At 52.9% G+C, this 27713-nt stretch overlaps 8 protein-coding genes across 8 annotated transcripts; 4 read left to right on the top strand and 4 right to left on the bottom strand.

Moving 5' to 3' along the window:
- Nucleotides 1–79: 79 nt before the first annotated feature.
- BO87DRAFT_148053 (uncharacterized protein) lies at nt 80–2124 on the bottom strand. The gene is made up of 2 exons (XM_025618156.1): nt 1861–2124; nt 80–1778 (listed from the first exon to the last, which is right to left on the bottom strand). Exons 1-2 carry the CDS (start codon nt 1972–1974, stop codon nt 300–302), a joined length of 1593 nt encoding a protein of 530 aa, XP_025476146.1. The 5' UTR covers nt 1975–2124; the 3' UTR covers nt 80–299.
- A 747-nt stretch (nt 2125–2871) lies between these two features.
- On the top strand, nt 2872–3819 carry BO87DRAFT_147992 (uncharacterized protein). The gene has a single exon (XM_025618155.1). The coding sequence runs from the start codon at nt 3015–3017 to the stop codon at nt 3627–3629; it is 615 nt and encodes a 204-aa protein (XP_025476145.1). The 5' UTR covers nt 2872–3014; the 3' UTR covers nt 3630–3819.
- A 1352-nt stretch (nt 3820–5171) lies between these two features.
- On the top strand, nt 5172–8646 carry BO87DRAFT_429344 (acetamidase; the record flags this gene model as incomplete). Its single annotated transcript, XM_025627492.1, has 5 exons — nt 5172–5278; nt 5344–5505; nt 6826–7229; nt 7294–7764; nt 7823–8646. 5 exons carry the CDS (start codon nt 5172–5174, stop codon nt 8644–8646), a joined length of 1968 nt encoding a protein of 655 aa, XP_025476144.1.
- A 1906-nt stretch (nt 8647–10552) lies between these two features.
- BO87DRAFT_147946 (uncharacterized protein) lies at nt 10553–12950 on the top strand. Its single transcript, XM_025618154.1, has 3 exons — nt 10553–11463; nt 11530–12037; nt 12103–12950. The coding sequence occupies exons 1-3, from the start codon at nt 10740–10742 to the stop codon at nt 12839–12841; spliced, it is 1971 nt and encodes a 656-aa protein (XP_025476143.1). The 5' UTR covers nt 10553–10739; the 3' UTR covers nt 12842–12950.
- Nucleotides 12951–13422: 472 nt separating this feature from the next.
- On the bottom strand, nt 13423–16200 carry BO87DRAFT_418696 (putative MFS transporter Fmp42). Its single transcript, XM_025626901.1, has 4 exons — nt 15906–16200; nt 15447–15841; nt 15233–15395; nt 13423–15173 (listed from the first exon to the last, which is right to left on the bottom strand). Exons 2-4 carry the CDS (start codon nt 15832–15834, stop codon nt 13694–13696), a joined length of 2031 nt encoding a protein of 676 aa, XP_025476142.1. The 5' UTR covers nt 15835–15841; nt 15906–16200; the 3' UTR covers nt 13423–13693.
- Nucleotides 16201–18393: 2193 nt separating this feature from the next.
- BO87DRAFT_316725 (Zn(II)2Cys6 transcription factor) lies at nt 18394–20840 on the top strand (the record flags this gene model as incomplete). Its single annotated transcript, XM_025619744.1, has 9 exons — nt 18394–18442; nt 18530–18724; nt 18781–19091; nt 19153–19420; nt 19480–19938; nt 19988–20091; nt 20146–20245; nt 20324–20456; nt 20633–20840. The coding sequence occupies 9 exons, from the start codon at nt 18394–18396 to the stop codon at nt 20838–20840; spliced, it is 1827 nt and encodes a 608-aa protein (XP_025476141.1).
- A 209-nt stretch (nt 20841–21049) lies between these two features.
- BO87DRAFT_379565 (putative C6 transcription factor (War1)) lies at nt 21050–24482 on the bottom strand. Its single transcript, XM_025624069.1, has 4 exons — nt 22920–24482; nt 22586–22869; nt 21999–22522; nt 21050–21938 (listed from the first exon to the last, which is right to left on the bottom strand). Exons 1-4 carry the CDS (start codon nt 24323–24325, stop codon nt 21219–21221), a joined length of 2934 nt encoding a protein of 977 aa, XP_025476140.1. The 5' UTR covers nt 24326–24482; the 3' UTR covers nt 21050–21218.
- Nucleotides 24483–25568: 1086 nt separating this feature from the next.
- On the bottom strand, nt 25569–27321 carry BO87DRAFT_429339 (phosphatidylinositol-3-phosphate-binding ubiquitin-protein ligase; the record flags this gene model as incomplete). The annotated part of the gene is made up of 2 exons (XM_025627491.1): nt 25569–26228; nt 26284–27321. The coding sequence occupies 2 exons, from the start codon at nt 27319–27321 to the stop codon at nt 25569–25571; spliced, it is 1698 nt and encodes a 565-aa protein (XP_025476139.1).
- Nucleotides 27322–27713: the final 392 nt, after the last annotated feature.

Below are 27713 nucleotides of genomic sequence, written 5' to 3'. Positions count from 1 at the left end.
TCATATCGTAGCACGTAGCATTATCATCAAATGTGGGGTATTGGCCATTCAGGAAACCGCCCAAGCAAGTAAAACGCCGGTCATTCATGTATTCCATACCCCGCTTCGTTCTTGCTGTCGTCAATAATGGCTCTGCGCGGTGTCATTATCTAGTCTTTGTAGCGTAGTAGTACTGTAGTCTGGGGGAACGTGTATTCATTAGGTGGGTAATATTCTTTGTTGTCGTGCTTAGAGGTGTGATTCTGAGTAGGAGTGATCATTCTTGTTGACAGATGTAAAGAAAAGGTTGTTGGGATTGTTCACCGGTCGTACATGGTGGACCGTCGGCTTCTCGGAGGATATTCCATGTCTGGCATTCCTACGGGGATTCCTCGGGCTGGCGATGGCTGTACCGGATTGGCCCATCTCTGAGGCCGATATCCGCCTGAGGGGTAGCGGGAACGCTCCGGAGTTGCCGAGTTACTGAAACCAGAGGCGTTGGGGTTGACGTGAGGTCCTCTGTAACTCCGTCGGCCGTCATCGCCCGCACGCATGTCGACGTCGGGTGGGGGAGGCGGTCGGACTGGATAGCTGCCATTCCTGTTCATGTATCGAGGGTGCACGTGCGTGTATACCGGCACTTCATGATTGACGGGGACAGCTGCGGGATCGCTAAACACGTGGTCGCGGAATGTTGGCCTTGGAGTACGGGGAGGGCGGACCGGCTCCTCGGCATATATTCTCGATGAGCGTGCTCGACGGGGACCATCGGAGTCGTAGGGTCTGGCCGAGCTGGCATTGTACATGTCCCGGTGCATGTATCGTCGCTGATCATCCGGGGAGATTGCCCGTTCGGGTCTTCTGGCGTAGGATTCATGCGAATGGCGGCGAGCGTGAGAATGGTGCGGAGTGTCTGGACGCAGATGACGATGGTGTCGATTAGCGCTGGGAGACGCGCGGCGTACTGCACCTCCAGAATCTTCGGATGACGCATCGGATGCACTGTTCCCAGGCAATGTATTTGGACTGACAGGCCGGGAATACGCCGGAGTGCGATCACGACCTCTTGGTTCGGGAACAGACTTGGTCCACATGGGAGGTGAAGGAGCTCGGCGAGGCGCCTCAACGTCTGGTGCACGGGGGAAGTATGTTGACCGAACCCGACGGGTGGCTGGTGGTGGGTACTCGCCGCTGCGACGCCTCTGGTGCCTACTGGGAGGGGAAGGTTCCTCTGGGACTAGGTGAGGGCGATGGGTTGACGACCGACGCCGTGGAGGGAAGCTGGTCTCTTCCCTGGTGAGTGGTATGTCTTTGTTGGAGAAGTGAGAATGGTAGGTGCCAAAGCTCGGTGGAGATGCACGCAAGATGTTTCTCTTAATGTAATCGAGTTCGAAGCGTCGACTAACCGACTCGTGCCATTCTACCATTTCCGGGTCTGGTCTGTCTGGGAAGGCTTCCCGCGGAATTTGTTTGGGAAAGAACTCCCCACTTGGAGTTTCAATATCCCACAATTCGACCGCATTCTGAAGGTACCGGCAATGCTCGTCCGGATCGAGAAGGAGCTGAATGGTCTGCCATCGCACAAAGCCATTCGGCTGAAGAGCTGGAATGGCGGGGGGTTTATAAGGATCGGAGGTAGGCTGAATACTATGAAAGCATCCCAGGCGTTGGTAGATGAAGGAAAGCGCGGACGGTTTGGTCTGGAGAAAGAGGACGTCGTAGTTGCCGCCCACCTTGCGATAAAAAGCAGCCAGTCGTTCTGGAGTGAGGTCGGCGGTAGCGTAGTCGTCGAAGGATGTCTTCGCACGCGAACAATGGGAGATAAGCTTGGATTCATATTGCGCAGCAACTCAGGAGAAGCTCCCCCCATTCGCGACTTACGATGATGCGGGCAATTTCCAGGCACAGCTGTTCCAGCAGCGGGGCCGGACTCTTATCGGCATTGATCAACCCTCCCCAGTAACTCGGGCCCTGATGATCATGGGCGGAAAACATGGCCGAGCTAGAATGGGGCCCGGTGTAGAGGCATTAGACGGGCAGTGAGGGCAGCGGGGACATCAATTGGGGGGGGGAGAATGGGGGGACAGAAGGAGGTTGAAGAAGGTGGATTGAAGAACGAGGCTGGGAATGTGGTTGTTAGTTTTGGTGAGGTGCAGCACTGCACCTGCACCTGCACCTGCACCTTGTGCCGCAGCAGCTCTTCATGCCATTCAAGGCATAGTGAAGACGCGTGATCGCGGGCGGTTAGTGGCCTGTCAAGCGCAAGGCTTCGGCCTGGCGGTCAGGCACCCATCCAGCACAGGCTCCACTGCGGGGGAGCCCAAAGGATGTCAACTCGTTTGCTGGCACCGTCAACACGCCAACTCAATCCGCCTCATCTGCTCCCCTTCGTGTTATTGGCGTCGGACCATGCTGGCGCTGTATGCGACAGAAAGCCAAATGGGGCCCTGCACGAGGCCGCTTTTGGGTACCTGAAGGTTTTGAAGGTCTGACTTCCGGTCTGCCCTCCTCCGCCCAAAAGTGTCACTCGCCATTGTGGGAATCACCTGATGATGGGTTGGGTTGGAAGGGTTGCCCCCCTTTGAGAGAGAGAGACTATCTCTTACTGCTCTTTGACTACAGATTCCAGATGGACTTGATCTACTGGCTTCGTTACATTCTGATGACCCCCTATCCCTAATACAGCTGGCTTGATCCAAGCGACAGAGCTCCATACCCATTTTCACCTGTTGGCCTCGGATGAGGTACATGATCTAGATTAGCATCATTCGTGACCACAATTTCGAGCCCACATTGGAATGATATGACACGACCCAACCCTCATTTGAGCTGATCAACAAACGCTAATGGGCGAAGGCATATGCTCCCATCCTCCAATAATCCCGTCTCGGGTTATCTTTGGTAGTTCTACAGGAAGACTGCCGAGGACTGCTGAAAAATATGACTTATGGCATGTGCGTAAGTTTGGCTGTATCCTCTTGTCTCAAACCCACGAAGAGAACTCTATCTTCTCTCTGAAATGACTGAGGAGAAGCATGCACGTATGCAACGATGCCACCAAAGACATCTCTTCCCAAAGGGTATGGTCCGGGCAGCCGAGCCTTATGGAGCAAAGACCAGCTCCTGCGCCACCTGCTCGTTGCGCAGGCTCCGCTGGTGCCAGGTCCGGCTGGATCGTAGGCGAGGCCCGCGCCACAAGCCGCTGGAATTACTTCCACTATCACCAGGGCTCATCTTCGGATGATGGTCTCCGCCAGCCACCCCGAGTAATACCTCGAGTCTCTCAGAAGCTAGGTCTTCCCACACGCGAATGTCCTTTCAGTACGAGCCGATTACCATGCTGTATATCGCATTTACATGTTATGATAAACAGAAGAGTAAGAATACTCTCTATATGTTTCCGCGAGATCTGTCAACGTGTTTGGTGGCAATACCTGGTTATCTTTAAAGGGAGTCAGGCGTCAAGGCTACTGATATCTTCTCCCAAACAACCAGATGTGGTGAAAGATCTCGTCGTGATAACTGCAATGAAGCGGAGCACAATTACATGCATCAGTACGTACTGTAGCAAGGATGAGTGTGAGTGCATAGGGGGCGATCCAGTAGATCCAGCTTCTTTCACCCTCCATGATGAACACAGTTCTTGCTGAAACACCGATTCGAGCTGATGCCTGCCTATGCCGTACGGGAGTAAGGCACCCGTGAAACAAGGGTTAGGATATTTAATTCCAGGTGGCCCAACTAGTTTCGCAGTGAGTAAGCTCAATTCTGATAAATGAGTTCCAGCCAATGGAATCAACATAGCTGCCAGCCACTCGTCCCTCACAGCAACCCCACGAAGGACAGACAAGGTAATGTGGAAACTCCTTGTCCCCTTACTCGACTCTTGATTCCCATTGCAGAACCTATTAATAGACAGGAGACAAGCCTTTGGCTTGGCTAATGGTGGGTGGGGCGTTTTCTCTCCTGGCCGCGCTTGCCAGTATGTGTGTATACTCTGTGCACATGGCCTATGTGAGTCAAATCATGCATGCACATGAGGATGTCGCATGAGCTCCAAGATAATTCAAACATAGATGCTGTAAGTGTACTTTATTGCTATCCCGAAATGTCCTTGATAAGTATGGCTTACCAAACCAGTTCATGGTCCCCAGTGTTCAGACACGAAATTGGAGGTAGTGAATAGGCACAAGTCGAAGTATCCGTCCACGCCTGTAATCTTGTGCTTCGGCCCTGGAGTTTCTTCATGAAAGGCGTCTTGAATCAATACCTGAAGAGCCGGATCAGATCGCAGAACATTTGCGAGTCGGACAGTCGAAGAATGTGAGTAAGAACAAGGTTTGGAGAAATTCGGGGAATAATTTACAGCATTCTCTCAAAGTACCGGGACAACCTTTAATATTGAGGGACATACTTTGGCCTCGTTGGCCTAGCCTGGGAAGACTGCTGCGACGCGGTTGGCCTTTGGGAGAATTGTTTGTTGATAGGCATCGAAATACCGGGTCGCCATGCTTGTTGCTCGTGCCTGACCAGACCAAGCCGACCGGCATGACCACGTACCTTAATCAATCGAACCGTGGGCCGAAGATGCTCGTTTTATTGGGTGCAGGACCAGACCTGTCAGATTCCGGTGGTTGTGATTGGGCGGCGTGCTGCCGATCCAGATTCCGCGCCGACCCTGGCCCGGGCCCGTCATTCCCGCCGAGCTGTTTGGAATTCACGCACCTCTACGGCAGCATTGCAACGAGTCCAGCATCCGATGCTGCTGGTATTCAGCAATAATGCCCTCGATCTTCCCTGATCCATCCTCGCTTGAGCTTTTGTTATTTTTCTTAATCCCTGTTATACCCGCGTTTGCGCTCCCTGTTGACGTCTCTCGTTCTATGGTCGTTCGGGAGGTCACAACTAGTCCATTTTGTGAAGCCTTCAATTGTTAGACTGATTCAATCTCTACTTCACTCTCTTTCGCTGGCGCTCCAGCCGTAAGCGAAAGCGTACGTTACCGCTCATATTTTGGTTGACTGTGTCAACGTAGCTTTGTTGTTATCTTTCAAATTTACTATCCTTGACGCCTTCAAGCTCCAGGCTGAGCCATCGTACGGCCCTTCAATCGACGGCACGGACACCTTATTTATTCTGAAACCAGTGAATTGCGGCACCCCATGTCTGGCAACTAGTGGCGCAGCGTGATCATGGCACTTGTCCGGGACCCGGCGTTCTGGAAACGCTTCTCTGCCGCTATGCACCTCGACGAAGAAGCAAAGACGGAAACAGGACCAAAGAAACCTACCATCTGGACGTATGTCAGGGTCCCTCGTGTGACATTATAGTTCACCTGGCTAATTATCAATGAAAAATGGGCAGAGATCATTGGATTGAGGCCCAACGCCAGAAAAGAAGGCGGACTTTCATCTGTGGCATCTTGATCTTTCTCATAGTAGCGATAATTGTTGCGGCCATTGTTGTCGTCATCTTGTGGCTGAAATCGAAGAACTGGCTCAAGCCTGAAACAGAAGCAGTGCCGATGTGAGACAAAAGTGTTAACTTCATTGGCCCATACAAATCAACAACGAATACCCTGTGGCTCAGTGGTGTTTGAATGCAACATTGGTCGCGATATCATCAATAGAAGGCGGAAGTACGAGTCCTTCAACGTTACTGAAGGTTCGATTCTCCCAAGGAAACTGTGCTGGGGCCATCTCATACCATCTCAGCTGAAAGTGAAAGGCGGAGATTTTGGAAATCGAGGTTGGGGAAGCGGAAATGTGGAAAGACAGGGGATTCTGTGAATACGACATCTGGACTGGATATGGACGAGCAGGTCTCATCTGTAAAATTAGTCTCATCATACGGCGTTCAAGGTTGGCTTTCGGAGAAGAATACCCGGCATATGCTCGCGGACATTCCGGCATCTACTAGGCGCGGCTGAGTTTATAATGATCAAACATGATGGACTTCACGTTGACTCGAATCTTCTTAAAAGACGCTGGGTGGTCCTTGCTATGGTCCCAAATAATGAAACGAGTGGACACCCTGAGGCACAGAATATCTTAGCACATTGTTAAACCATCAACCTTCGGCAGTGTTGGGAGCCGACTGATCCGCCTTGAACTTATTGAGCGAGACAAGCGGATCGCTTACTAGACTAATGACAAGTGTCGAGTACCAGATGACTAGACGAGACTAGGAGATAAGAAGTTTGTGTAGGAGCAGTCTAGTCTTCGTTTATTACTTGAATGATACTAGGAAGCTTGTTATCCGCATGGACCTGCCGAATGCGGCAACACAAGCGCCAGCAGCCGCTTCTGTATCAGTCACGTGTTGTATCTGGCATTGTCATCCAGGAAGCTCTTGCATTGAATAACTATCCTCAGTGAAATGCGACAGGCCTAAGTTAACAGCGTGAGTAACGAACAGGTGCCAGGTGTATCTAGACATGACTGTCATAGCTTATCGTGATGCATTGGAAGCTCGAACAGCTCAGTGGGCGCCGTACCGGAAGCGAACAAGTCAGCTTGGACAGAGAGCGCTTATCAGCGGGTCTAGCTTATCGGACTTCTCCGCACGTGTGGTGCTTCCCCCGCAATAAAAGGAAGGCGTCCCCCTGCGTTGTGACGGATCTCTTTTTCTGCGCGGAACCTTGCTCTCCTCCTTTCTATCTCTCTCTGTCCTCCCCCTTGGGCTTCTGCATAGACTCCTAAGGAGGTGACACACGATGCTTCCCCCCTTCGATTACTTTACGTACCGTCGCATCCGGTAGGTTACCCCGATGCCTCCACGCAGCAACCCAAGCAGTCCTACATAACCCACGTGCAACTCGGCCGACGGCTCACTGATCATTTACAGGGACCTCAAGAGGAGGGAGCGGGCGGCTCGATTTGCATCGCTATTGCCAGACTACCATGCGCCCTTCTCGGCTATCGACAGAGCTATCATCAACAAGCCTATCCAGGATTTGGTGTATGAGGTCCAGAATGACTCCCTGGCACCTTTAGATGTCCTGCGCACATACGGCAAGGTTGCAGTCAAGGCTCACGAGAAGACAAATTGCGTGACTGAGCTTCTATTGCCTGAGGCAGAATCATGGGCCCAGTCCGAAGTAAACCTCAAGGGTCCCCTGGCGGGTGTGCCCATCTCTCTGAAAGATTCGGTGCAAATCAAGGGCTTCGATATTACTCTTGGCTATACCAAGTTTGCGTGTAAACCGTATAAGGAGGATGGACCAATGGCAAAGCTGTTAAAGGATGCTGGTACGTGGCCTAAACTACGGAACGTCACAAAAAGTATACCTTCGCTAATAATGAACCCCCTCAGGCGCCGTCCCATATGCGAAAACGGCACTGCCCGTGACGCTTCTGTCGTTCGAATCAGCAAACGCTCTCTGGGGTCATTGCCTTAATCCACACGTCCCTGAATACTCCCCTGGAGGCTCGACGGGTGGTGAAGGTGCTCTGCTGGCTCTTGGTGGTCGCATCGGTATCGGGTCTGATGTCGCTGGCTCGGTTCGCGTTCCCGCGGCCTGGAGCGGCATCTACTCCCTCCGCTGTAGTACTGGCCGTTGGCCCAAGGTTGGAGTCAACACCAGCATGGCTGGCCAGGAAGGTGTTGCCAGTGTCTTCAGCCCGATGGCCCGTACTTTGAACGATCTCACCTATTTCACTAAAGCTATTGTCGGAATGAAGCCTTGGAACTACGACCATACCGTTCACCCTATCTCCTGGAGAGAAGATGAGGAAAGCGAAGCGCAAAACAAAAAGCTGAGGATCGGCCTCATGAGCAATGACGGTAAGTTTCAAGAGTGGAGACGTAAAGGATGCTGCTGGACGTTACTGACCACATGCAGGTGTTGTTCCCCCAACGCCGGCCATTGCACGTGCTGTTTCCACCACAGTAGCCGCCCTCACCGCCGCTGGACATACTGTGTCTGAGATCACACCCCCGGCTGCGGCTGACACTTTTACCGGTCTCTCCCTCGCCTCGCAGCTGCTCAACTCTGACGGGTGCGTCACTTTCAACTCGCATCTGCACAGCTTTGAGCCATCCGACCCTGGTGCGGATCAGCTGACACGGATTTGCAATCTGCCCCGTCCTCTACGTTATCTCTACTATCTTTGGGTTCGGTACATCCGACGGGATGAGAAGTGGGCGACGCTGATCCGCGGATTTGGCCCCAAGTCTGCGGCGGAGCTTTGGAAGCTCACTGCCCAGCGGGAAGCTTTCCGGGCGACCTGGCACAGCTGGTGGGACGCCGAGACGCAGCAGTACGATTTCATCCTCTGCCCCGTCAATGCGACGCCGGCTCTGCCCCACAAAGCCATGCACGATGCTGTATCTTCATGCGGCTACACGTTCCTCTGGAACCTGCTGGACTACACGGCCGGTGTCCTGCCTGTCTCGCACGTGGACGCGAAGAAGGATGCCCTGTCAGGGCCATACAAGAAGGTGCTGAAACAGCTGGGAGCCAGCAACGCGGTGGCCTACGGTGCCTGGAAGCACTACGACGCGGCGAAGATGGCGGGATTGCCTACCGCGGTGCAGGTGGTGGGACGCAGATGGCAGGAAGAAAAGGTGCTGGGATACATGGCGGCAGTTGAGGAGGCCTTGGAGCAGTATCAGGACCCGGTGACTGGGGAAGGAGGAAAATACCCATTGATTGAGCTTGACTAGATTTATTCCCCAGAATTTTTTTCCAAATGGGAGGGATGAATGGACGAAGTATATTATTACGTCTATTTTTTTAAAGTAAAGTCTATATAACTGGAAGTGGGTAGGGTAGACAAAAACTATTATCCTCTGCATCGAGATCCGGGCCGAACCATGGACCAGCCCAGGTCACCGGGGAAGAAGCAGGGGGATGGGGTCTGGAGAGAGCAGCGGCCGATCACATCTAGCCCATCGGTTACTGATGAAGGAAAGGATAAGAGGATAGAGATTTAGGTTATAAGTCGCCGAGTCATGGTCTGAGGTACGTCATTCGGGGGGAGTGTGGCCCATTGTTCATGTGATGAGCAAGGCAGAGAGAGTAGGTTAATCCTGGGACGCCACCCATCCCCAACCCAAATAAATCCCCCCAAATTCTCCAGGGGCGAAGGCACCATCGCCGCATTAACCTTAAATGGGATGGCGTTGCAACAAGCTGAGCTAAGTAAGTAAGGACTTGGGGCCCGGCCCTTGTCTGTGACCGGCTCAGAGCATAATATTCTGTTAGTACAGTTAAGCATGTTTATTTTGCTCTGCATGAGAGAGGTACTGTACTTAGTCTAGACAATCTTTGAGTGTTTGCTGCTGCTTTTGATCTGTCATGTCTAGAACGCTGATCTCGGAGCAAGTGATCATCAGTAAAATGGGTCGGTCAATGCTGGGTTTAAGCTGCTGCTGCTGCTGCTTCGGATATCTAGAGAAAAGCGCAGAACCTAGAAGAGAAATAAAATAGTAGTACTGATAAGGGGAGAAATGAAAAAGAAAGAACGAAAGAAAAGGAGTGACTGTTAGTTGTGGGAGTGACCTGTCAGGCCGAGCTTGCAGCGGATGGGTCCGATAGTGTGGGCAAAAGAAAAGAGGATATACTTTTGCGGTCAACCTTGGGAATTTCCCCGCATTGACCGGTGGTTGGTTGGTTGGCTGGCTGGGATCCATGGATTGTGCTTGTCAGAGAGAGAGGGTAGGGGATTTTAAGGTGTCGGGGTGAGCGATGAGTTAGTGAGTTAATTGAGTGAGTGAGTGTGGAACGGGGGAGAGGAAGAGAGGGTGGTGGTGGTGTTTGGAGGGAAAAGAAAAGATGATATGATTACGAAGGGATTAATGAAAAATAACAAAAAAGGAGACAGAGAGAGATAGGTAGCACTTCTTACGCTCACTGGAGGTGGTAAGGTGGTGTGGAGGAGGAGGAGGAGGGACCACTGCAGAGGATGGATCGATCGGAGAGCAAGCATAACTAACTAACTAACTAACTAACTAGAGCAATTAGTAGATAGTGCGAATGTTAGTCGCTGAACTAGACACGGATCTAAGTTCAGTCAAGATGGTTTAGTTTTTTGACAGGCACGAATTAATCGCTTGGACGCTCTCAATGGTTGGGGATTTTGCTTTTTTGGCTCTCTTCAGCGACGATCCGCGCCGCTTTTCCCTCGTCCTTTTTTCCTGCTCTGGCTTTTCGCTTCTCTCTCTCTCTCTCTCTCTCTCTCTCTCTCTCTTCTGCCTTTTGTTCTCTCGGATTTTCTTCTTCCCCTCCCCCAATTTTATCCGCTCACCCAATTTCCCCCATCCTTCCGTCATCCATTCTCGCCCCCTTCTTCTTCTTCCTCTTTCTTGTCCCTCCCCCTCCTCCTTTCCCTCCCCGGAATATCGCTCAAGTACTCCCCTGCGTTCAATTCCTATTTAGCCTAAAGATTAGCGCCAAACGTCGGTCCGATGATTCTTCCCTCGTCTCGCGTCTTGTCCGTCCCTCATTGATGCGGCCCAATCAAGCCTCCGCCGCCGCCGCCGCCGCCGCCTTCGCCTTGACTACAACCACTACGTCCACTACTACCCCTGCTATCTTCACCACCATCCTCGTCCCCTGGTGCGCCTAAACAACCTCCCTCCTTCGCTTCAATCTCGTCTCGCTTCGTCCACTGCATCCTCCTCGCCTCGCCGGAACAGAATGCTACCCTGGGCGTCTACCGTGCTCAACCGTCCTCGTCGCATCCTGTGCTCTTGATCGGCAATGACCCTTAGCGGTGGAAGAAAGCGAAGCAGAAAAAGAAGAAAACAAAGCCCTCATGGCGTCTACTAAAGGTGTCGCTGCCGGGCGGAAGAAGGACGCCATTCACTTCGTCAATGCGCGCCCAGCATCTGAGACGGAGCGGATCAAAATCCAGCGGCTGGTCCGCGCCCATGTGGGCAAATGGATTTCCGACCAGACCAAAGATCGTTCGTCCGGCCCAGAATCGCCCGACAGCAATCAATCCCAGTCGTCCTCCTCGTCCCCAGATGCCACCAGTCAGTCTCCGCCACAGGGTGCAGTTCCGCCCGGTCCAGGCCTCCATTTGTTGACGCCTCCGAACGGCTCTCCGTCCCCCGCTGCTCTAACGCCTTCCGCCCTTCCCCTGACCTTCCCCTCACAACACACCCCTCCCTCTGGGACACCCATTCGCCGTACTTCATCGGATCTTTCCACGCCTTCTCCAGAATATGGATATGCCGACTGTCCGTCCTCGGCGCAGGGGGTGGCAGGCGAGTCGCAGTTCCAGTTTGATCCGGAAGAACTGGAGTTATCCCCCGAGACCGTCTGGCAGTTCCAGCACCAGACTCTCGATGAAACACCCTATGATCAAAGCGAACCTATGAAGAGGACTACGACTTCTGATTCGTTCAGCGCACCGGCTCCCTCGTCGGCTACATCGATGGATTTTATTGAGAGCTTTGGTTGCGTCGCCGTCGATCCGTTTCATACGAACCCAATGGATCTGGCAAGAACGGAAATTGCGGCTACAGAAGAATACTGTTCGTGCCCATCTCTGTTCCTTTATTACATTCTTATTCCAGAGCGCTAACATATGGTATCCGTAGGTCTCTATGTCCTGTGGCCCGGCCTAACCCCCGTCTCTCCCGGTCAGGAGACGCGACCATCCAGCACCAGCTGGTTACCTCTCGCTTTACAAGATCGTACCTTATTCACCGCCTTCGTGTTCGGTTCTCTATCTCACAAGCGCCTTCGGTGGCTCAATGGCTGGATTGCACGGGAATCCTTCCTGCCAGAAGAGCAGCGGATTTTGCAATGGTGTGAACTGGAAACCATTCAGAACGTCACGCGGGAAGTCAGCAATCCCAGTCGAGCGGTGTGCGATTCAGTAATTCTCGCTGTCATCTGCATGGCACATAATGTCGCCGAAGATCATGGACGGGGCATTCATCGGACTCCGCCGTTCGATCCGCCGCTACCACGCTTGCAGTGGCTAGACGTCTATGGGGCCCTTCCGCCGAACCTGGTCCATATCAAAGGTTTAGTGCAGATGGTGCGGTTACGGGGAGGTATCGAGAACCTGACCCTCCCTGGGCTCGCTGCAACCCTGTCCTTGTATGTCTTATCTTCCCCGGGATTCTCACTTTTCATCACAACTAACAATACTTCTTCAATTTTAGCTCCGACATTGTGACCTGCAGCACCTTCCTCATGCCACCCGTATTCACCTTCATTCCCCTCTTCCACGAGCGGCGAAACTTCACCCTGCAGAGAATGCTGGGCTTCACAACCGTCGATGTAGAGCGCCGATACGCTCCCCTTCGAGACATCGGCCTCACCGCCGAACTAGTAGAAGTCCTATACGCCATGCATATCTACATGAGACTCGTCGAAGAGCACATCAAAGCCCACCTTGTCAACCCCGACTACTCCCTTATTTCCGACCAACGCAACCTCACCCAATACACCCTCCTGTCCCTCCCCGCAGCCAGCCAACTCGACGGGTTTTCCGCCTACAAGCCACACGAAATCATCTACGAGGCCTGCCGACTCGCGGCCCTCATCTACGGCGTCGGCGTCGTCTTCCCCCTCCCCTACCAAAGCACTCCCCTCGGCCAACTCGCCAAGCTCATCCAAAACGTCCTACAAATCTCCGACCTCGCCTCCACCTGGAGCCACCCACAAGCCCGCATTGCCCTCTTCTGGGTCCTCGTCCTCGGCGGCATCGCCGCAGACGACCGGCCCGAACGAGCCTGGTTCGTCCACGTCCTCAGCCAAGCCGCCGCCAGCCACGGCATCAGATCCTGGGTCGATGCCCGCAAACTCCTCGGTCTAATGGTCTGGTCTGATCGTGCCTGTGACCGACCGGGTAGTGATCTCTGGGCGGAGGTGAAACTAGCCATGGTTCGAATGGAGTGAATTATCCTATACCCTCTCTCTTTCTCTCCCACTTGCACTCCATCATCCATGCCATTCTAGTTCATGTTCCCCCTTTTACATTCCATCAATTACCCCCACTTAAATGGTCTACTCGTTTTCTTATTTTCCAATTCTCTTATTTCTATATTTTTAATCTTTTATTGTTGTTATTACTATTATTATACCCCGCTCGGAAGGAAGTGTGCGGTAGATAAGTATGAGTTACGAGGTTACGAAGCAGCAGCGAAGCAGAAGCAGAAGAAGCAGAAGAAGCAGTGAGGTAGGATGGGATAGGATGGGATGTGTTGCAGGGATAACGGATACCTGTACCAGCTTGTTGGTGGTGGTTATTGTTTGTTTTTTTTTCCGTGTGTGCGTTGTGCGGGTTATGTGTGTGTGTTTCATCCAGAGTGCAGTCAGTACATTAGATCGTCACTTGCTTGGTGTAACTACGAGTATATACAGGTGTTTGGGAGGAAGAGAAATTGAGGAAGGAAGGAAGGGAATATAAGTATGATACTAGTTAATGAAGTGATATTATCATTTTATTTTATTTTATTCTATTCTTTTCATGAATGGTCGTGTCGTGTCGTGTCGATCTGGAGTGGGGTGGGGTGGATTGAACAATAACTGATATGAAATGAGAAAGGAAGAGATAGAGAGAGACAAGACTGCTGGTTTATGCCCTAGGTAAATATATCATCCCAACCCTTCCAAACAATGATAATCCAATCAGCTGCTGTAACTATCTATGTGTCTATCTACAGGGGAAGGAATGTATAGGCATGAAGTAGAACCGCCAGGGTATATGAACCCAATCGAGCGATAAGCCTTCTTAACCGGCAAGGCTTGTTAAGAAGACGGGCCCCCAACTGCAAAGGAACTCCGACGGCCCCGGATACTATTACCTAGCAGCGGTGTCGTCTCATCCGCATACCAGTCCCGAGCATTCACCCGGTCATCATGGCCAGCCACGAGTCCACTCTCAGCGTTGGCTCCATTTGCGGCTTCTTCTTGGGCTAACTTGGCGGCGGCTAACTTCTTAGTCTGCCATGAGACGTATGCGACCAAAGCTAGGCCAACGGGGAAGGTTATTCCTGTAAGCATCGCGTTGACGGGAATGGGATTGCGGTCGAAGACGCGGAAGACAAGTGTGTCGAGGCCTGTCTGAGCGAAGTTTCCTAATCCCGCAAGACAGATGATGAGGCCGTACACCTTGCCGAAGGTTTGGAAGCCGAAGACCTTGGAAGAGTAGTCAGAGACAGACGTATAGTAGAACGGCCGGTATATGACGAAGAGAATGATATTGGCGTAGCCGGCGAGGATGCTGGGGATGCAGCCGAGGAGGCCAATGACCGTGGCTGTGATAACGAGGATACCAAGCACAACTGGGGTCCTAGCGTTGTCGAGGATGGCACCAGTGAAGGGGACGGAGATCAGGCCGCCGAGAGGGAGTAAAACGTCGAAAGTAGAATTCAACGCTTTGGCACGCTCGGACGAGTCTAGAAGATAGGTGTATTGTTGACGAATGGTGGCGACGAAGTAGTTGATTCGAAGCATTTGGAGGACGGTGAAGAGTGTGATGAGCACGAACCATGGGGTGCGAATTTGCTGCAAGGCTGAGCGGCCATGAAGGGCACCCCAGACACCGCCAGCAGTGTGAGAGATAGTCGCAGTCTGCTCTACTTCTAGTTGTGACTGATGGTCCTGCTCGGGCGCAGGGGCATGTAGCAAGTCCTCTATTTGATTGATAACAGTCTGCCGCTGAAGACGGCGGTCGTTGCGCTGCCGTTCCCCTTCGTTACGGTCATCAATAGCTTCGTCCACGCGGTCAGTTGCCTCCGCTACGATTTGGGCTTCCGCGTGCTGGACAAGTTCTCCTGCCGTCTTGTAGGAGGTAGTGGGCATGACCGTTAGCTGAGCGGTCAAGATGAAGATCGGTACAATGAGATAGATAGTGAAGAACCGCGATGTGGTGAAAGCGCCATCAGTCTTCTCGTTTAATAGCCGAAACACGAGAAAAAGTGCGCTGGAAGCGTCGAAAGCACCCGTGAGGGTGGATAAGATCAGACCAGAGTGGGTCGGGAAGGTGTTCGACAGTTGATATGATGGGACGAAGATGAAGGGGCCCCCGAGGGATAAAAAGAGGTATCCTGGTAAATAAGCATCAAAGGATAGTTTGGGTGCAAGTCCGAGTAGAAGACTGCCCACGGTCAAACAGATACTGCCGATGATGCCACACACGCGGGGGCCATGGGTGTCTAATATGGCACCTACGGGCAAGGCTGACACATTTGTTGCAACGGCGGCTACCGTAAACATTAAGTTTAGCCTGGAAGTAGTCTGTTAGCTCTTATGTGCCGATACAGATCGGTATGTGAGACGACGCACCGGATGTCCTGTCGATAGCATACATCTGAGCCGCTATCGAGCTCGTCCTTTGAGCACAGGTTGCGATAGACTCCTTCTTTAACGAAGATGGGTTTGATTGCCGCGAAGCCAAAGACTACGCCTGCAGAGAACAAGCAGTATACAACTGCGATACATACCTGCACTTTGGAAGGTCAGAGTGTGCATTGTCTCAGTGGTGAGATAAACAACTTACAGATTCGTTTCGAGCGGCTAACCTCAAAGGCTCCCGTAGTTTCTAAGCCCGCAGGTTGCTGTGGCCTCAGAGTGTCATCCTCTTGTGGTTGCTCCAAAGGTTCAGCTTCATCAGCCCGAAGGCGTCTGGGTGATGCACCTCGGTAGGGTCTATCGGGCTCATCCACGAAGGTCTCGTTCCAACCGGGTCCAGCATAAGGATTAAAGTTCAGGCGATCTCGGAAGGGGGGACGACTACTAATGTTTGATTGAAAGGATGACGATAATGAAGGCTCCGGGAGGTCATGATATCTATCTTCATCGTCCGAGTCCTCTGGTCTCGGCTGACGGCGGAATGCAGCAGGGTTCTGTTCCCAAGACTCCAGGAAAGAGATGCGATTGAGAGACATTTCTCTACTGTGTGCAATGGGAGGTTAGACATGGCTAGAGACCGGGATTTGCTTTTTTTCGGATGGATTACCTCGGACAATCCCCCTACCCCGTGATTCTGGTCCGTCGAGCGACCAGATATATATAGTGTGATATGTATACAGTAGCAGATATGCGTGGTATTCGCGAGGGACAAGCTATGACGATGTCTGGTTGGCTGTGGAGTCCGACCCGTTTTCGGCCCGTCGATCAAAAAAAGGAGGGGCGGAGAAGCTTCAAACGTGGAATGGGGTAGTAGATAGGGCAGATAAAGCGTGGAACGAGGATCCCTTGCTGCAGTGGAGGATCAATTGCATCTGGGCGCACAGAAAGAGTCAACGTCGGACGGTGATTGAATGCATCGCCGATCCGGGATTTCTGTGCTGCGTCGCCCAAAGAAGAAGCGGCGATGTGCTGCCAGCAATCACCTGACTGCTGCTTTCCCCGCGCCTGCTGTTTTCGGTCACGCCTCCATTCCTTCCATTTTCTCTCGTTTGTTTGTCTCTACTTCTCGTCCCCAATTTTGAGCGATGGATGGAAAACTTTATTGCCCTTTGGCTTCCTGTTCCCCTGCTCATCTTATCATCTCTGATCATCGTTGTCTCCAGTTTTCCCTTACTGCTAAATTACTACTCCTTCCTACTTTTGACTTTCCCCCGACCGATTTGTGTCCGAATATATAATGGTCTGGAAAGCTTATCAGATGTCAATTGGCTCACGTAGCTTTATGATCTACAAGCCCCCCAACCCTTTAGACCCTCCGCAGTCTCCCTGAAGGCTGCAGCTGCGCCAAAGGTTGTATGACTACCCCATGTCATTGGTCTGAACCTCCTCCTTCGGATCTAAGTAGCGGCATATTCGTGTGCTGGGTGCTCACGGGATCCCAGAAACCATCATACTACGGGGTTCTCTTAGCACCACTGGATCGGTGGTGCTACCAGAGAGAGGTTCTTCATCAGGAGACTAGTGCATCTAGATCTTTCAGTCATCATACAATGCAATGGGCAATTGCAATGCTTCCTGCGCAGACAGGCCACTGGTTCGATTGGCTGACAAGTCACGGAACGCCTCTCAACTCGACTGATGCGCTGTCGTTTGCTTTTCCCGCCCTAGTAACTCTGTCCTGAAAATATTCCGGCCCTTCTGATTGGCAGTGGCCACCATACCACACTAGATACAAGCGGAGAAACAGTGTTCACGGACCATCCGGAGGCTGGAGCTGCGGCACACCCCTCACCTTGGTGATGCGAACAAATCCATTCGCCGGAGAGCAGCAATGCCGAAGGGGAAAGTCAACGGACACAGGCCCAGGATCTGCGTGAGCAACAGATAGGTTCAACAGGGGGCCTCATGTTCCCTTGCCAATGGTACCGGCAGTCACAATCTAGACCCGTCGAGTGGCAGGGGTAGGGGGACTAAGCAGTAAGCCTCTGTCGAATGGTCATTACAGGACAGTAGCGATGTATCCGAGATGCTCACTAACAACCCACAAGCTGGCTAGGATGATCAATACTTAGGACACTGTGGCTGGTTGTTGGGAGCTGGAACCCACCGGGGCCATGCACGGCTGACACCCTAAAAGTCCGTCACATTGCAGACTTTTTTTTCCTCCCCCAAAGCTCCAAGAACATAGTTGCTGGTAGCTGAGAATTGGATGGAGCTCCTGACGAAAGGTGCAATAAAAAGTGTCCATTGCTTTCCTCGCTAGGCTAGCTTGAACCGAAACGTTCCGGCGCTGGTGGACTTCCCATTTAGCTCGTGAGGATTTTCTGCTTCGGGCAGTGATCAGAGGCGGGCGTATGTGTCCATCACCATGCGCTTCGTCGGAGAGAAAAAGTAGCGACAATTGAATCAGCGGCATCATTTCCCGAACACTGGCTAGACTCCCTCCATATTGTATCCAGGGAAATTAAAAACGGGCGCGCTGGCTTATTTCTCGGGTGTGATGGGGAACCGTTTTGCCGGCCATGTTTTGGGTTCGGTTTGGGCCCCTGAAAGGCTGAAACCTGGAGCGACTGGCAAAAAAAGGTCGGGTCTGGTGTTCACGCTAAGGAAGAGATCGACTCGAGCCGTTCTTGTTTTTGTATAGGGTTCTTTTTCCCTTTTTCTCGCCCCTCCAATCCTTATTTGCCCTGGGGGCTCCATGGCCATCACGCCGGCGCTCCACTCCGCATGAACCATCCTCCATTGGGCATTTAACCGTTGAACATTGTTCTGCCCATCCTAATCACCGTTGCTGAGGCGGTCGCTTTTAGCTGCAGCGGAGTAGTCCAACATCGACTCGGCCTGGCTCCCCTTTCTCCTGCCTCTTCCTCTTTATCTTTCGCACATCAATGGCTGCTTCCTGCCGTTGATGCCTCTGCCCCTCCATGGCTACTGTTGCGACTGCCTGTCGAGGACCGACCTGACAACAACGTGATGAGGGGGTGGTAAGTTCTGGCGGCCCCTGGTGCGAATCTTGTTTCTTTTCTTTCTTTCCTAGCCCAGTCTGTTGGGATGCCATTTGGGCGGCATGCGGCCGCTGCTTTTCGACCAAGCTAATGCAACCGTTTACGTTCAGTCTCACCTGCCGTCAACGCCATCTCAAATGTAATTCATTCTCCCCTGCAGAAACCCGGTTTATCGGACGTGCATGGCCGGCTTTCCAGTTCAGCGCCTCTAACCGTGATATTCTAGGTGACAAGACGGGGTCCTCGTGCTTGCGATGCCAGCGATCGGGACGACAGTGTATCCCGGCTCCGACGAAGACGGAAGAGGTCACTTTCCGACACGGGCAAAATCCGTCGCTACGTCCAAAGGGCCCTCCCCGTTACGGAGAAAGCGACCTCGCGTTTCCTCCCGATCAGATATGGGTTGGGATGCCTGCGCAGGGTTGGTACCTCTGCAAGAACGAAGGTTTGAGACTTGCACTGATGACGGCTCCGTAGTCTCCTTCGAGGACGAGACAGATCGTACAGCGGCCGACTATCATGTTCTCCCCGTGAATCCTCCACCAGCACCTCGGAAAGACGCAGTCAAGCGTCGATCTCTAGCTTCTGTGGCAACTCCCACATCGTCGCATGCCCTCCAGCCTGTACTGTCCCCGAGTGACACCACTCCCACCACAGCCTTTCCGCCACAGCGCCTGGACCCAGTCAATCTACCTTTCGCATTTGATGAGCTCCGCGATCGACAGAAAGTCGCAAGTTTCAATGAGGCGTTCCTCCTTCGGCACTTCCGAAAAACGCTCGGCCCATGGGTGCTTTACCCCATTCTTCGATCACGATACGGTTGGATTAAGGCTAATCGTCGCTTTCTAGTTGGATGTTTGCGATCATGAGAGACATTTCTCTTTGGATGTGGTGGAACGGGCACCTACGAATCCCCTTCTACTCTACGCATGTTTGGCTATAGCAGCCCGTCATCTCTCCCATACAAATCATAATATTCCCCCGAATACCGCAGATGGATATCATGAGCGGTGTATCGGGATACTCTTGCCTGTTCTGGAAAACAAAGAGATTGAGATCAGTATTGATATCCTTCTTGCCTCTACCGTGATATTGCGCTTCTTCGAGCAAATTTCCTGTGCGTTCCCGTTGGCAAAGCCCTCTAAACCGATTAAAGCCTTCTAATACTTTGAGCAGCTCACAGCCCATCGAACGACCTTCAGCGTCATCTACTAGCCGGCTCAGTCTATATAAGTTCTCAGGTCGGATGTGCTACATCAGGCGGACTCGCAGAAGCTTCATTTTGGGTTTTCGTGATGCAAGATATCCAGTTTGCCTTGGCATATCAGAAACCACTGCGGTTGACACTGAGTCCATTCGGGGAGAGACTGTACCTCTTATGGCAGCACGACTCATCTCAGAAAGATCGAGATTGGGCGCATAGAGCCATTTGGCTTCTTGCAGAGACGATCAATCACTGCTATGGGGTGCATGCATCGCTGGAAATGGAAGTGCTGGGTCGAAGTACCCTAAAACGAAGGATCCATGCTTGGGACTCGGAAAAGCCGGATATTTTTCGACCACTGCATTACTCCGCTGCAGACCCAAGAATTGGCAGGCCTTTTCCCGTGGTCTGGTTTACAAGGTCACTCCATGGTATGTACCCTTGGGAGTATCAGTGATCGGTCGTTGACGTTCCATTTAGCGATCGCAGTACAACATATCTGTATGGCGAAAGCTTTGATCCTGCAACAGGAACTCAGGACCCTTTATTCGACGCCTAGTCCACAAGATATTCAGATGACCGAGGTACGCTGCCACATACTGCAACTTTCAAGGGAAAGTCTAATTGGTGCTGTTCAGGGAAACATGACGCGGAGTCTGAGCATTTTGTTCGGAATTGCACTGTCTGTTGATGACGAGATATCTCTGCGCGTCATGGCATGCCACGCACTGTGCGCCTGTAAGTAATAATTTCTGCCCTGGCTGTGGCCCACCTGCTCGATACGGAAACCCACTAACTGATCGATTGATCCACCAGGCGGCTCCTGGATTCGTGACCCTCTAGCGCAGACATGCTTGCTGGATCTTCTTCGGAGGACCGAAGCTGAGAATGGCTGGCCATGGTCATACATGGTCCGGAAGCTAACCCAAGAGTGGCGCTTGACCGTCAGGTAAAAGCTGTTGATCAGCTGACTCAGATCATTTTGTGCTGTTTCTCAACCGCGTCGTGATGATCATTCACTTTTTGGCAACCGACAGTGCTTGAACACCACCCATTCTCCAGAGGTCTACCACACTTGACCGCTGTTTCTTGCTTTGTCCGATGCTCGCTACGAATCATGATCAGCAAGTGGGGAAAGGTCCAGCCAGTGCCGGAGTACGCCGGCTTGCAGACGCTGGCAGTCTGGCACGCCGACCCGCAAGACAGCTGTTTCCTCGCTAATGCAGCCTCGGCCGAATGGAGTCGGCTCCTTTCGCACTTTATCACAATAACGTGTGGGACCGGGGAGGAGGCTGTTGGGATTCTACCTCGCTTATTCGCCGTGGCGTGCTGAGTGAGTGGGTCTTAGGATTATACCCACTGACTTGTGATAAGCGTCTTGGATGGGTACTGCACGCGAACGGTTTGTTAATTTACCAGCATGGAAGTTTGATCCTCGATTCTGGAGCACGACACGAGGAACATATATCCGAGCAGACCATCGGACAAACAAAAGTATTAGCTTAGTTTTATGACTTTTTCCTATGTATATAAATATACCCAGGACTGTACTCCAATAGTATAGATACACACGATCAAAAAAAATAAATAAATAAATAAATAAAAAAATAGAAGATTAACAAGAAGAGTAGGGATATCATCAACATATATATAAACAAATCCACCTCACCCATAATCAGATCATCTACAGAGCCACATCCAAAATCACACATCAATAAAACCCCATCCCCATCCCCATCCCCCCATCCGCCTGAAACGGCAAATTCAGAATCTCATCACCCAACATATTCCCCAACATGAACAAATTCTCGGGATCAAACCCCATCTGCACCCCCAACTCGGGAACAAACAACCCTTGTATCGGATTTCCTCCTCCTGCCCCTCCCCCACTAGCACTAGCACTACCAGTAGCAGCACCAGCACCAGCACCAGAACCAGCACCAGCACCAGGAGTACTAACCACCATCCCATTCCCATTACTCCCATTACTCGGATCAGTCCCGAATCCTTGGACATCTTGGTATGAGGGGCTGAAGGTAGGGTAGAATTGGCGGGGTGGAGGGGGGTATTGTTGGACCCAGGTTGATGAGGGTGGTTGTGGTTCGGTAGTTGAGTCGGTGGTGTGGGTGTGAGTGTGAGAATGAGAGTGGGAATGGGAATGAGGGGGGATGGGGAGGTCAGATGATGATGAGGGGGATTGTTGGGTGAGGAGGTCGGGGTATGTACTTGTGGTGGCGGTGGTGGTGTTGGGTGTGTAGATTGGTCTATTACTGGATGTTGGTTGGGTTTGGGTTGGGGATGGGTTGTTGGTTGTGGTTGGGGTGGTGGTAGAGCGGGATTGAGGATCGCCCATGGCGACTTCGCTGAGGAGGTGGAGGGGGGTTTGGCCTTGGGTTTGACTCTGGTTTTGTTTGTCTTGTTGGGGGGGTTGCTGGGTATGGGTTAGTGAGTGTTGAGTGTTGGTGTAGGGATGGATATGTAGGATAGGTACCTGAAGTCGCTCTTCATCAGAGCACTTGTACAGCGATAATGCTTCTTTGAGGACAGGACCCTGGTCTTTGCGTTTCATGAACCAGTTCCGGAGGAGACTCAGGACAACGCTGAATTTAGCTGGGGTGCGACCGCCCGGGGTTTCGCCGGCTTTGGTGTAATGACGGATGACCTTGTCCAGGTAGTATTCTGTCTTGAGGCTGCTGAGGTCGATGACTTGGGCCATGCGGGTGTCTGGGCTGGAGACGATGGAGTAGATCTTGATGAGGGCGACGATGGCGAAGGAGGTTCGGGCCAGAGCGACTGTCGGGGTTAGGACGAGGTCCTTGGTTTCGATGGAACAGAGGGTGTCGATGGCGTCGTGGATGGAGGTCAGGCAGGTGCTGAGGGCGTTGATGTGAGCTGGGCTGGTGGGGCTGGCAAGATCGTCGTTGGCGGTTTTGGGATCGTCTCGGTGGAATTCTACGTGCATGGCGTTCTCGTGGAGGAAGAGGTTGATGATGCAGTCGGCTTGTTTCAGGATGGCTGGGGGTGTGGTTAGTAGGTAGGTAGGTAGCTGGGGAATTGGGATTGGGGGGTTTGACGTACGGGAAAAGTGCTCTGGTGGAGTTTCTCGGCGCCATTGGTCCAGTTGTCTTTCGAGAACGCGGAGCGTGTAGAGGAACTTTGGGTCTGAGAAGGATGATACGGTAGGGGCGTCGTCGCTGGTGAACTGGACGGCGATATCTTCGAGGATATGGGCTAGCTTTGCCCATTGGATCATGCCTTTGTCGGATGGTAAGGCCTCTGGAGACTTTTCGAGTATTTCCACGCATTCATCCATATATGGCATCCATCGGACTAGATTCACGCGTCTCAAAGAGACGGCACACCTGTATGGCTGTTAGCGGTCAATTTGGCATGATGAGTAGGGGATACGAACTGCACGGCGACGAAATAACAAGCAAGCCAGGTTCGTCTCGCCTCGGCTGAATCCAGGTCTACGACGATAGATGACTTCTTCGAGATAAGCTCCTTGACTAGGGCGAACGGCTTGGACTTGGGGATCGCCTTTCGATTGAGACCCAGATCCATTGCGAGTGAGACAGCAATGTTTGACAACTGATAGAATTTGATCTCTTCAAAGTTGTCTGGGGGCGAGTACCAGTTGCAGCAGACTAGGATCGCCTGGACTAGATCCAGTGACTTTTCACCTTTCACGATAACTCGTTCGGCAACCACTTTGTAGAATTCATCCAGCAGCGATAGCTGTAGGTGTGGTTGAATAGTACCGATCGCGGCTGCAACTATAGCGTGAAACAGCACCGGCTTCTTCTGCCGCACCTCATCCATTGTTGTGCCTGGTGGGAACACCACCATAGGTATGAGGGTGGCCATTCGATCGACGTATTTGGTAAATGCCTCCTGAGCCAGTGTCTCACTCACGACGCCTCTGTCAATCAGATCACCCCCGCCCTCGCTGGCCAAATCTTTAGGTTGTGCCTCCAAGCCGTATCCCATGGCCCGCCATTGTTTGAGAGCCTTATTGTACAATGACTGGTCGTCGCTAGGGCTCGAAGTGCGAGAAGACACTGGAGCAGGCTCTTTGATCTCCCCACTGTGCCGCCGCTTGCTCCCCGCCATGCTGGAAGGTGACCTCAAGGGTATCGATCCATTAGTAGAGGCATGCGCCGTGGATGAAAGCCAGCGCCTTCCCGGATGCTCCTCGCGCGGCGGCTCAAGAGCGGCGGGCGGCGGAAGAGGGTGCGGTTCGTGGCCCTGGGAGGCCTGCAAGCTCGCCGTCAAGGCATCAATCTTCCTCTCGAGCTCCGCCACACGACTGTCGGTCTTCTTCTGGCGCTTGCGCGTGGGAACGGTCACGATACAGTTCCGGCCGGCCTTGGCGCATCGTTTACACGTGCCATTGGGATGGCTGAGATCGGGCTCGCATCGGACTTTAAGTTGACGGCATGCTTCGCAGGCGCGCGGACGTCGCAATTCGGCATACGGATCGTTCGGATCGACGGGATCGAGTTGAGAGGACGTGCTGGGCACCGAGCCAGGTTCAGGCCCGCTTCGGTATATAGATGGCGTCGACTGGGAGTGCGCGGCGCTGCCGTAGTAGCCGGGCCCACTTGCAGACGAGACGGCGGATCGCAGGTGGTCAGCGGGAGAGTAAGGGGACGGTGGTTCGGGGTAATCGCTGCGGCGTGCAAGAGTGGAGGGACCGGCGGCATTGGGGTCGGGATGTCTGGAAGAGACCGGGGGAGGGATATATGGACGACCGGCTGCGGTGCCGTCGGCAGGAGAGCTGTCACTGCCAGCACGCAGACGCGGATCGATCTCCATCGGTTTGCGGGGACTGGATTTAAGGCACGTCAGCCTGGGTTGCACGACGGGTGGATGATGGTCGCCATGGCCAACGGATCAATATCACGACCGGCAAGGATTTCCGATCGCTTGGCCGCGCGCGCGCGTTAATCCTAGAAGGGATAGTAAGGAGACCGATATGAACATCAAGCTTACATTTTTAATTTGAGAGAGGAGAAGATGAGGGGAGGTGGAAAGGCACGACGCCAGACTCGCTTGGGAGGCTGCAGTTGGGCGAAGGTCGGAGAACCGGACGGTCGGTGACCGACAGCCGACCGTGGAGGCCTCAGGCGGGTGCGTGTTCAAGCCTTAAAAAGGAGTTCCTCCAGGAGATGCTGGATGAAGATGCATTAGATATCGGGAACCACGTTCGAAGAAGATGGTGCTTCACTGCCGGGTTTGATGCGACAGCTTGTGCGAGGAGAAGGAGATGACAAGAAGATGAAAACAGAAAAGAGAGAAAACGCGGAGACGCGAAAGACGAGCGAAGGAGCCTCAAGTGGAGGGGCGGCTTTCTGTCGCCTGCGATTTCTTGTTTCTACGTCTCTCTCCTAATCTGCTGCCAGACCATGGGATATTTGTATACCAATAATACTATAAATTATCATCCATTTCAATTAATAGCGCCCTGGGAGATTAAGTTCCTTCTTTGACGCATATCCCATAATTATCTAGGCTCGAAATGATGGGTGGATGACTCAACACTCTCAGGCTGCCATTCCTATCTATCGCTGCTTACGTGTGCACCAACTGCCATCCCATCCCCCTTTTCGATCCATAAGTTAGTTACTCTTATCGGTCACTTCTCTGATCAATGAGTATGTAAAAGGTGTAGCATTCGTAAATGTCCAATGTCCGGGGGAAACAGCAGTCGCTCTAACTAAATGGCCAAGAACTCACGCGCCGAACTAATTGCATCAAACATGAGGGGGAGATCAAGAACACCAACCAGAGAGAAACTCATCACTCTCGTCAACCAAACACAAGAACCCCAAGCTGCTTGACAGCTGTAAAAGAAACAACGAGACAACAGACAACAAGGCCAGGACGCCGGCTCGGCGAAATAGTGCTGGAAAGAACATTTGCCTCACCAGGGGAAAGAAAAACAAAGCCACCATCGGACCGACAAGAAGGCGGAAATCCAGCCGCAACCAAGCTTGCACAGTACAAAAGAGGCCCGCTATAAAGTCACAAAACACCAACATGAAGACATCAGGCTCGTTCAGGAGACTTTATGCACCGGGCACTCCTTCTTCCGCTCAAACCATTCAACAATGCATCGCTTGTGGAATTTGCACAGACACTCCAGCCGCACCAGCGACTGCCCAACCTCGTATTCTTCCATGCAGATGGTACATTCCTGTAACCCTCCGTCCTGTCCCACACAGTCCTTCTCCGTCGCCTTGAATACAACCAGACGAACGGGAACGGGTGAGGACGCCGCTGGGCTACCGCTCTGCGGGGACATGCGACCTTGTCGGCCATGGCTCTCAATACAGTCGCGAATATGTGCCTCTCGACTAGTCTCGTCCCCGTTGTTGCCCAAAGGTGGAAGCTCTTGGTCACAGATCGGACAGAGATCGCGCTCTTCGACGTGAGGCCGCCGCCACGGCGCTACCCCGAGAGACGAGGGTCGGGCTGTCGACGACACGGGCAATGAACTGGCACTCCCCGCACCCGGATACGGCAGCGGTCGAGAGGAGGCACTGGAACCCATTGAGATGGGATGGAAGCGGCAACTAGACAATGATCCGTAATCAATGGGCCTGGGCCGTTCCTGCAGCCGTGGAGCAAAGGCGCCGCCCAACCCACCAAACGTGGTATAATCGCTTGAGCCTACGGTCCGTCGTCCTGGCCGTGAGGGAAATGTACCTGGCTGCTGCTGTCATCTTGTTAGTGGGGGTAATCATTCCCAGAGGGCATACATTGAGACTCACCAGGCCTCCACTGTGGGGATTTTGAAAAGCGGGCGATGACACGGAATGATAAGATCGATGTCCAGATTGATTGAATGAAGTAGGGTAAGCCCCCTGCCCTATGCCCGAACGTGAATCTGCTCCCCCGCGGCTCCGAACAGTCGCAAACCCACGAGGCGGGTCTGGGTTGGGATCTGGGACGCAGGGGTTACACAGCCGCACCTCCTCCCCGCCCCCCAGGGCCGGGTTGAGGGCAGTTGGGGAGGTGGCGGCGTCATCACCTTCCAAATCAATAACCGGAGCCGCGCGCGGGGGGATCAGAGAGGAGGATGCATAAGAACGATTGGGGTCGCGCACGATGAACTGTCGGGGAATAGTAATCCGGTGGGGGGAACATGACGCACACACGACCCGGCCACATTTACGGCAGTGATGCTTCCTGTACCAAAAGCTGAACGTTGTCCCGCAAATGGGACATTTCGTCACCTCCGCATCAGGCTGCCATTGCGGCCGTGTATACTCCACGTAAGCACCAGTACCCGTCCGTGACCACGATCCTCGACGGTAGTTATCAGTCGAGCTAGATATACCCTGCGGCCGGGACTGCGGTGGGGGTGATGTTAGATCGATGGGATTGGCATAGGACGAAGGAGGAGGATCCTGGGGCGTCTGCGTCTGCGTCTGCGTCTGCGTCTCGAACGAGGAAAACCGGGGAATAGACCTGCTATCCATTGCTGCTGCTCGACTGCTACTGCTCGGCCCGGTTTCCGTCAACGGCTCGGGAACTGCACGCCTCGACCACGCATCCGCCTCCAGACTGACTATCCGTCGCTTACGATCCGACCCGCTGAGAGTGGATCGCCGTCTCTCAGTACGTCTATCTAGTGCAGGACCGGCCTCACTTGTCCGTAAATGCTCCGAGCTCGCATGAGGCCTGAGACCAGAAGAAGGCGGTGGGGCGGCGAAAGCGGCGGCTGCGGCTGCTGCGGTGGTGGTGGTGGTGGTGGTGGTGGTGGATGAAGCAGATCGGGAAGACGCCGGACTCGACAGGGACGACATGAACTGAGGGAAAGGAGCAGGCGTAGAAAAGGTCGATGCTGAAGCTGGATGTCTGCCGGATGCTGCAGAGGAGACTAATCTCCGCCGTTTGGACGACGGACCGTCATTGACTGAGTGGCGCGACGAGGCCAGGATTGGGGGAGGGATAAGGCAGACCCGCGTTTCCGGGTAGCGTGTAGCAGGCGTGAATTATGAAAGGGGAGAAGACTGATTCTGGGGTACGGTCTTCTACCTGAGGAGAGAGAAAAGAAGAAGGCGGAATAATTGGCAAAAAACAAAAAAGCAGATAGACAGTGGGTGCAAAGGTTTTGAAGAAAAGAAGGAAATCAATCGAGAACGTTCGGACTTTTGGGCGTCGAAGGCAAATCTTCGGCCAGGAGGGGGGTCTCGTG

Source organism: Aspergillus neoniger, assembly GCF_003184625.1.
Source record: "Aspergillus neoniger CBS 115656 unplaced genomic scaffold BO87scaffold_34, whole genome shotgun sequence".
Classification (NCBI taxonomy): domain Eukaryota; kingdom Fungi; phylum Ascomycota; class Eurotiomycetes; order Eurotiales; family Aspergillaceae; genus Aspergillus; species Aspergillus neoniger.
This window is presented reverse-complemented; position numbering and strand designations above follow the sequence as displayed.

Bases quoted from the DNA above. Each gene is read 5' to 3' on its own strand.
- BO87DRAFT_148053 (XM_025618156.1), bottom strand. From the start codon at position 1,974: ATGTTTTCCGCCCATGATCATCAGGGCCCGAGTTACTGGGGAGGGTTG. The intron at 1,779-1,860 runs GTAAGTCGCGAA...TCGCGTGCGAAG, and splicing joins TGGAAATTGCCCGCATCATC to ACATCCTTCGACGACTACGC.
- BO87DRAFT_418696 (XM_025626901.1), bottom strand. From the start codon at position 15,834: ATGTCTCTCAATCGCATCTCTTTCCTGGAGTCTTGGGAACAGAACCCT. The intron at 15,396-15,446 runs GTAAGTTGTTTA...GACCTTCCAAAG, and splicing joins TAGCCGCTCGAAACGAATCT to TGCAGGTATGTATCGCAGTT. The intron at 15,174-15,232 runs GTGCGTCGTCTC...GACTACTTCCAG, and splicing joins TGCTATCGACAGGACATCCG to GCTAAACTTAATGTTTACGG.
- BO87DRAFT_147992 (XM_025618155.1), top strand. From the start codon at position 3,015: ATGCACGTATGCAACGATGCCACCAAAGACATCTCTTCCCAAAGGGTA.
- BO87DRAFT_379565 (XM_025624069.1), bottom strand. From the start codon at position 24,325: ATGGAGATCGATCCGCGTCTGCGTGCTGGCAGTGACAGCTCTCCTGCC. The intron at 22,870-22,919 runs GTTCGTATCCCC...ACAGCCATACAG, and splicing joins TGTTATTTCGTCGCCGTGCA to GTGTGCCGTCTCTTTGAGAC. The intron at 21,939-21,998 runs GTACCTATCCTA...ACCCATACCCAG, and splicing joins CTGATGAAGAGCGACTTCAG to CAACCCCCCCAACAAGACAA.
- BO87DRAFT_147946 (XM_025618154.1), top strand. From the start codon at position 10,740: ATGGCGTCTACTAAAGGTGTCGCTGCCGGGCGGAAGAAGGACGCCATT. The intron at 11,464-11,529 runs GTTCGTGCCCAT...TGGTATCCGTAG, and splicing joins TGCGGCTACAGAAGAATACT to GTCTCTATGTCCTGTGGCCC. The intron at 12,038-12,102 runs GTATGTCTTATC...CTTCAATTTTAG, and splicing joins CTCGCTGCAACCCTGTCCTT to CTCCGACATTGTGACCTGCA.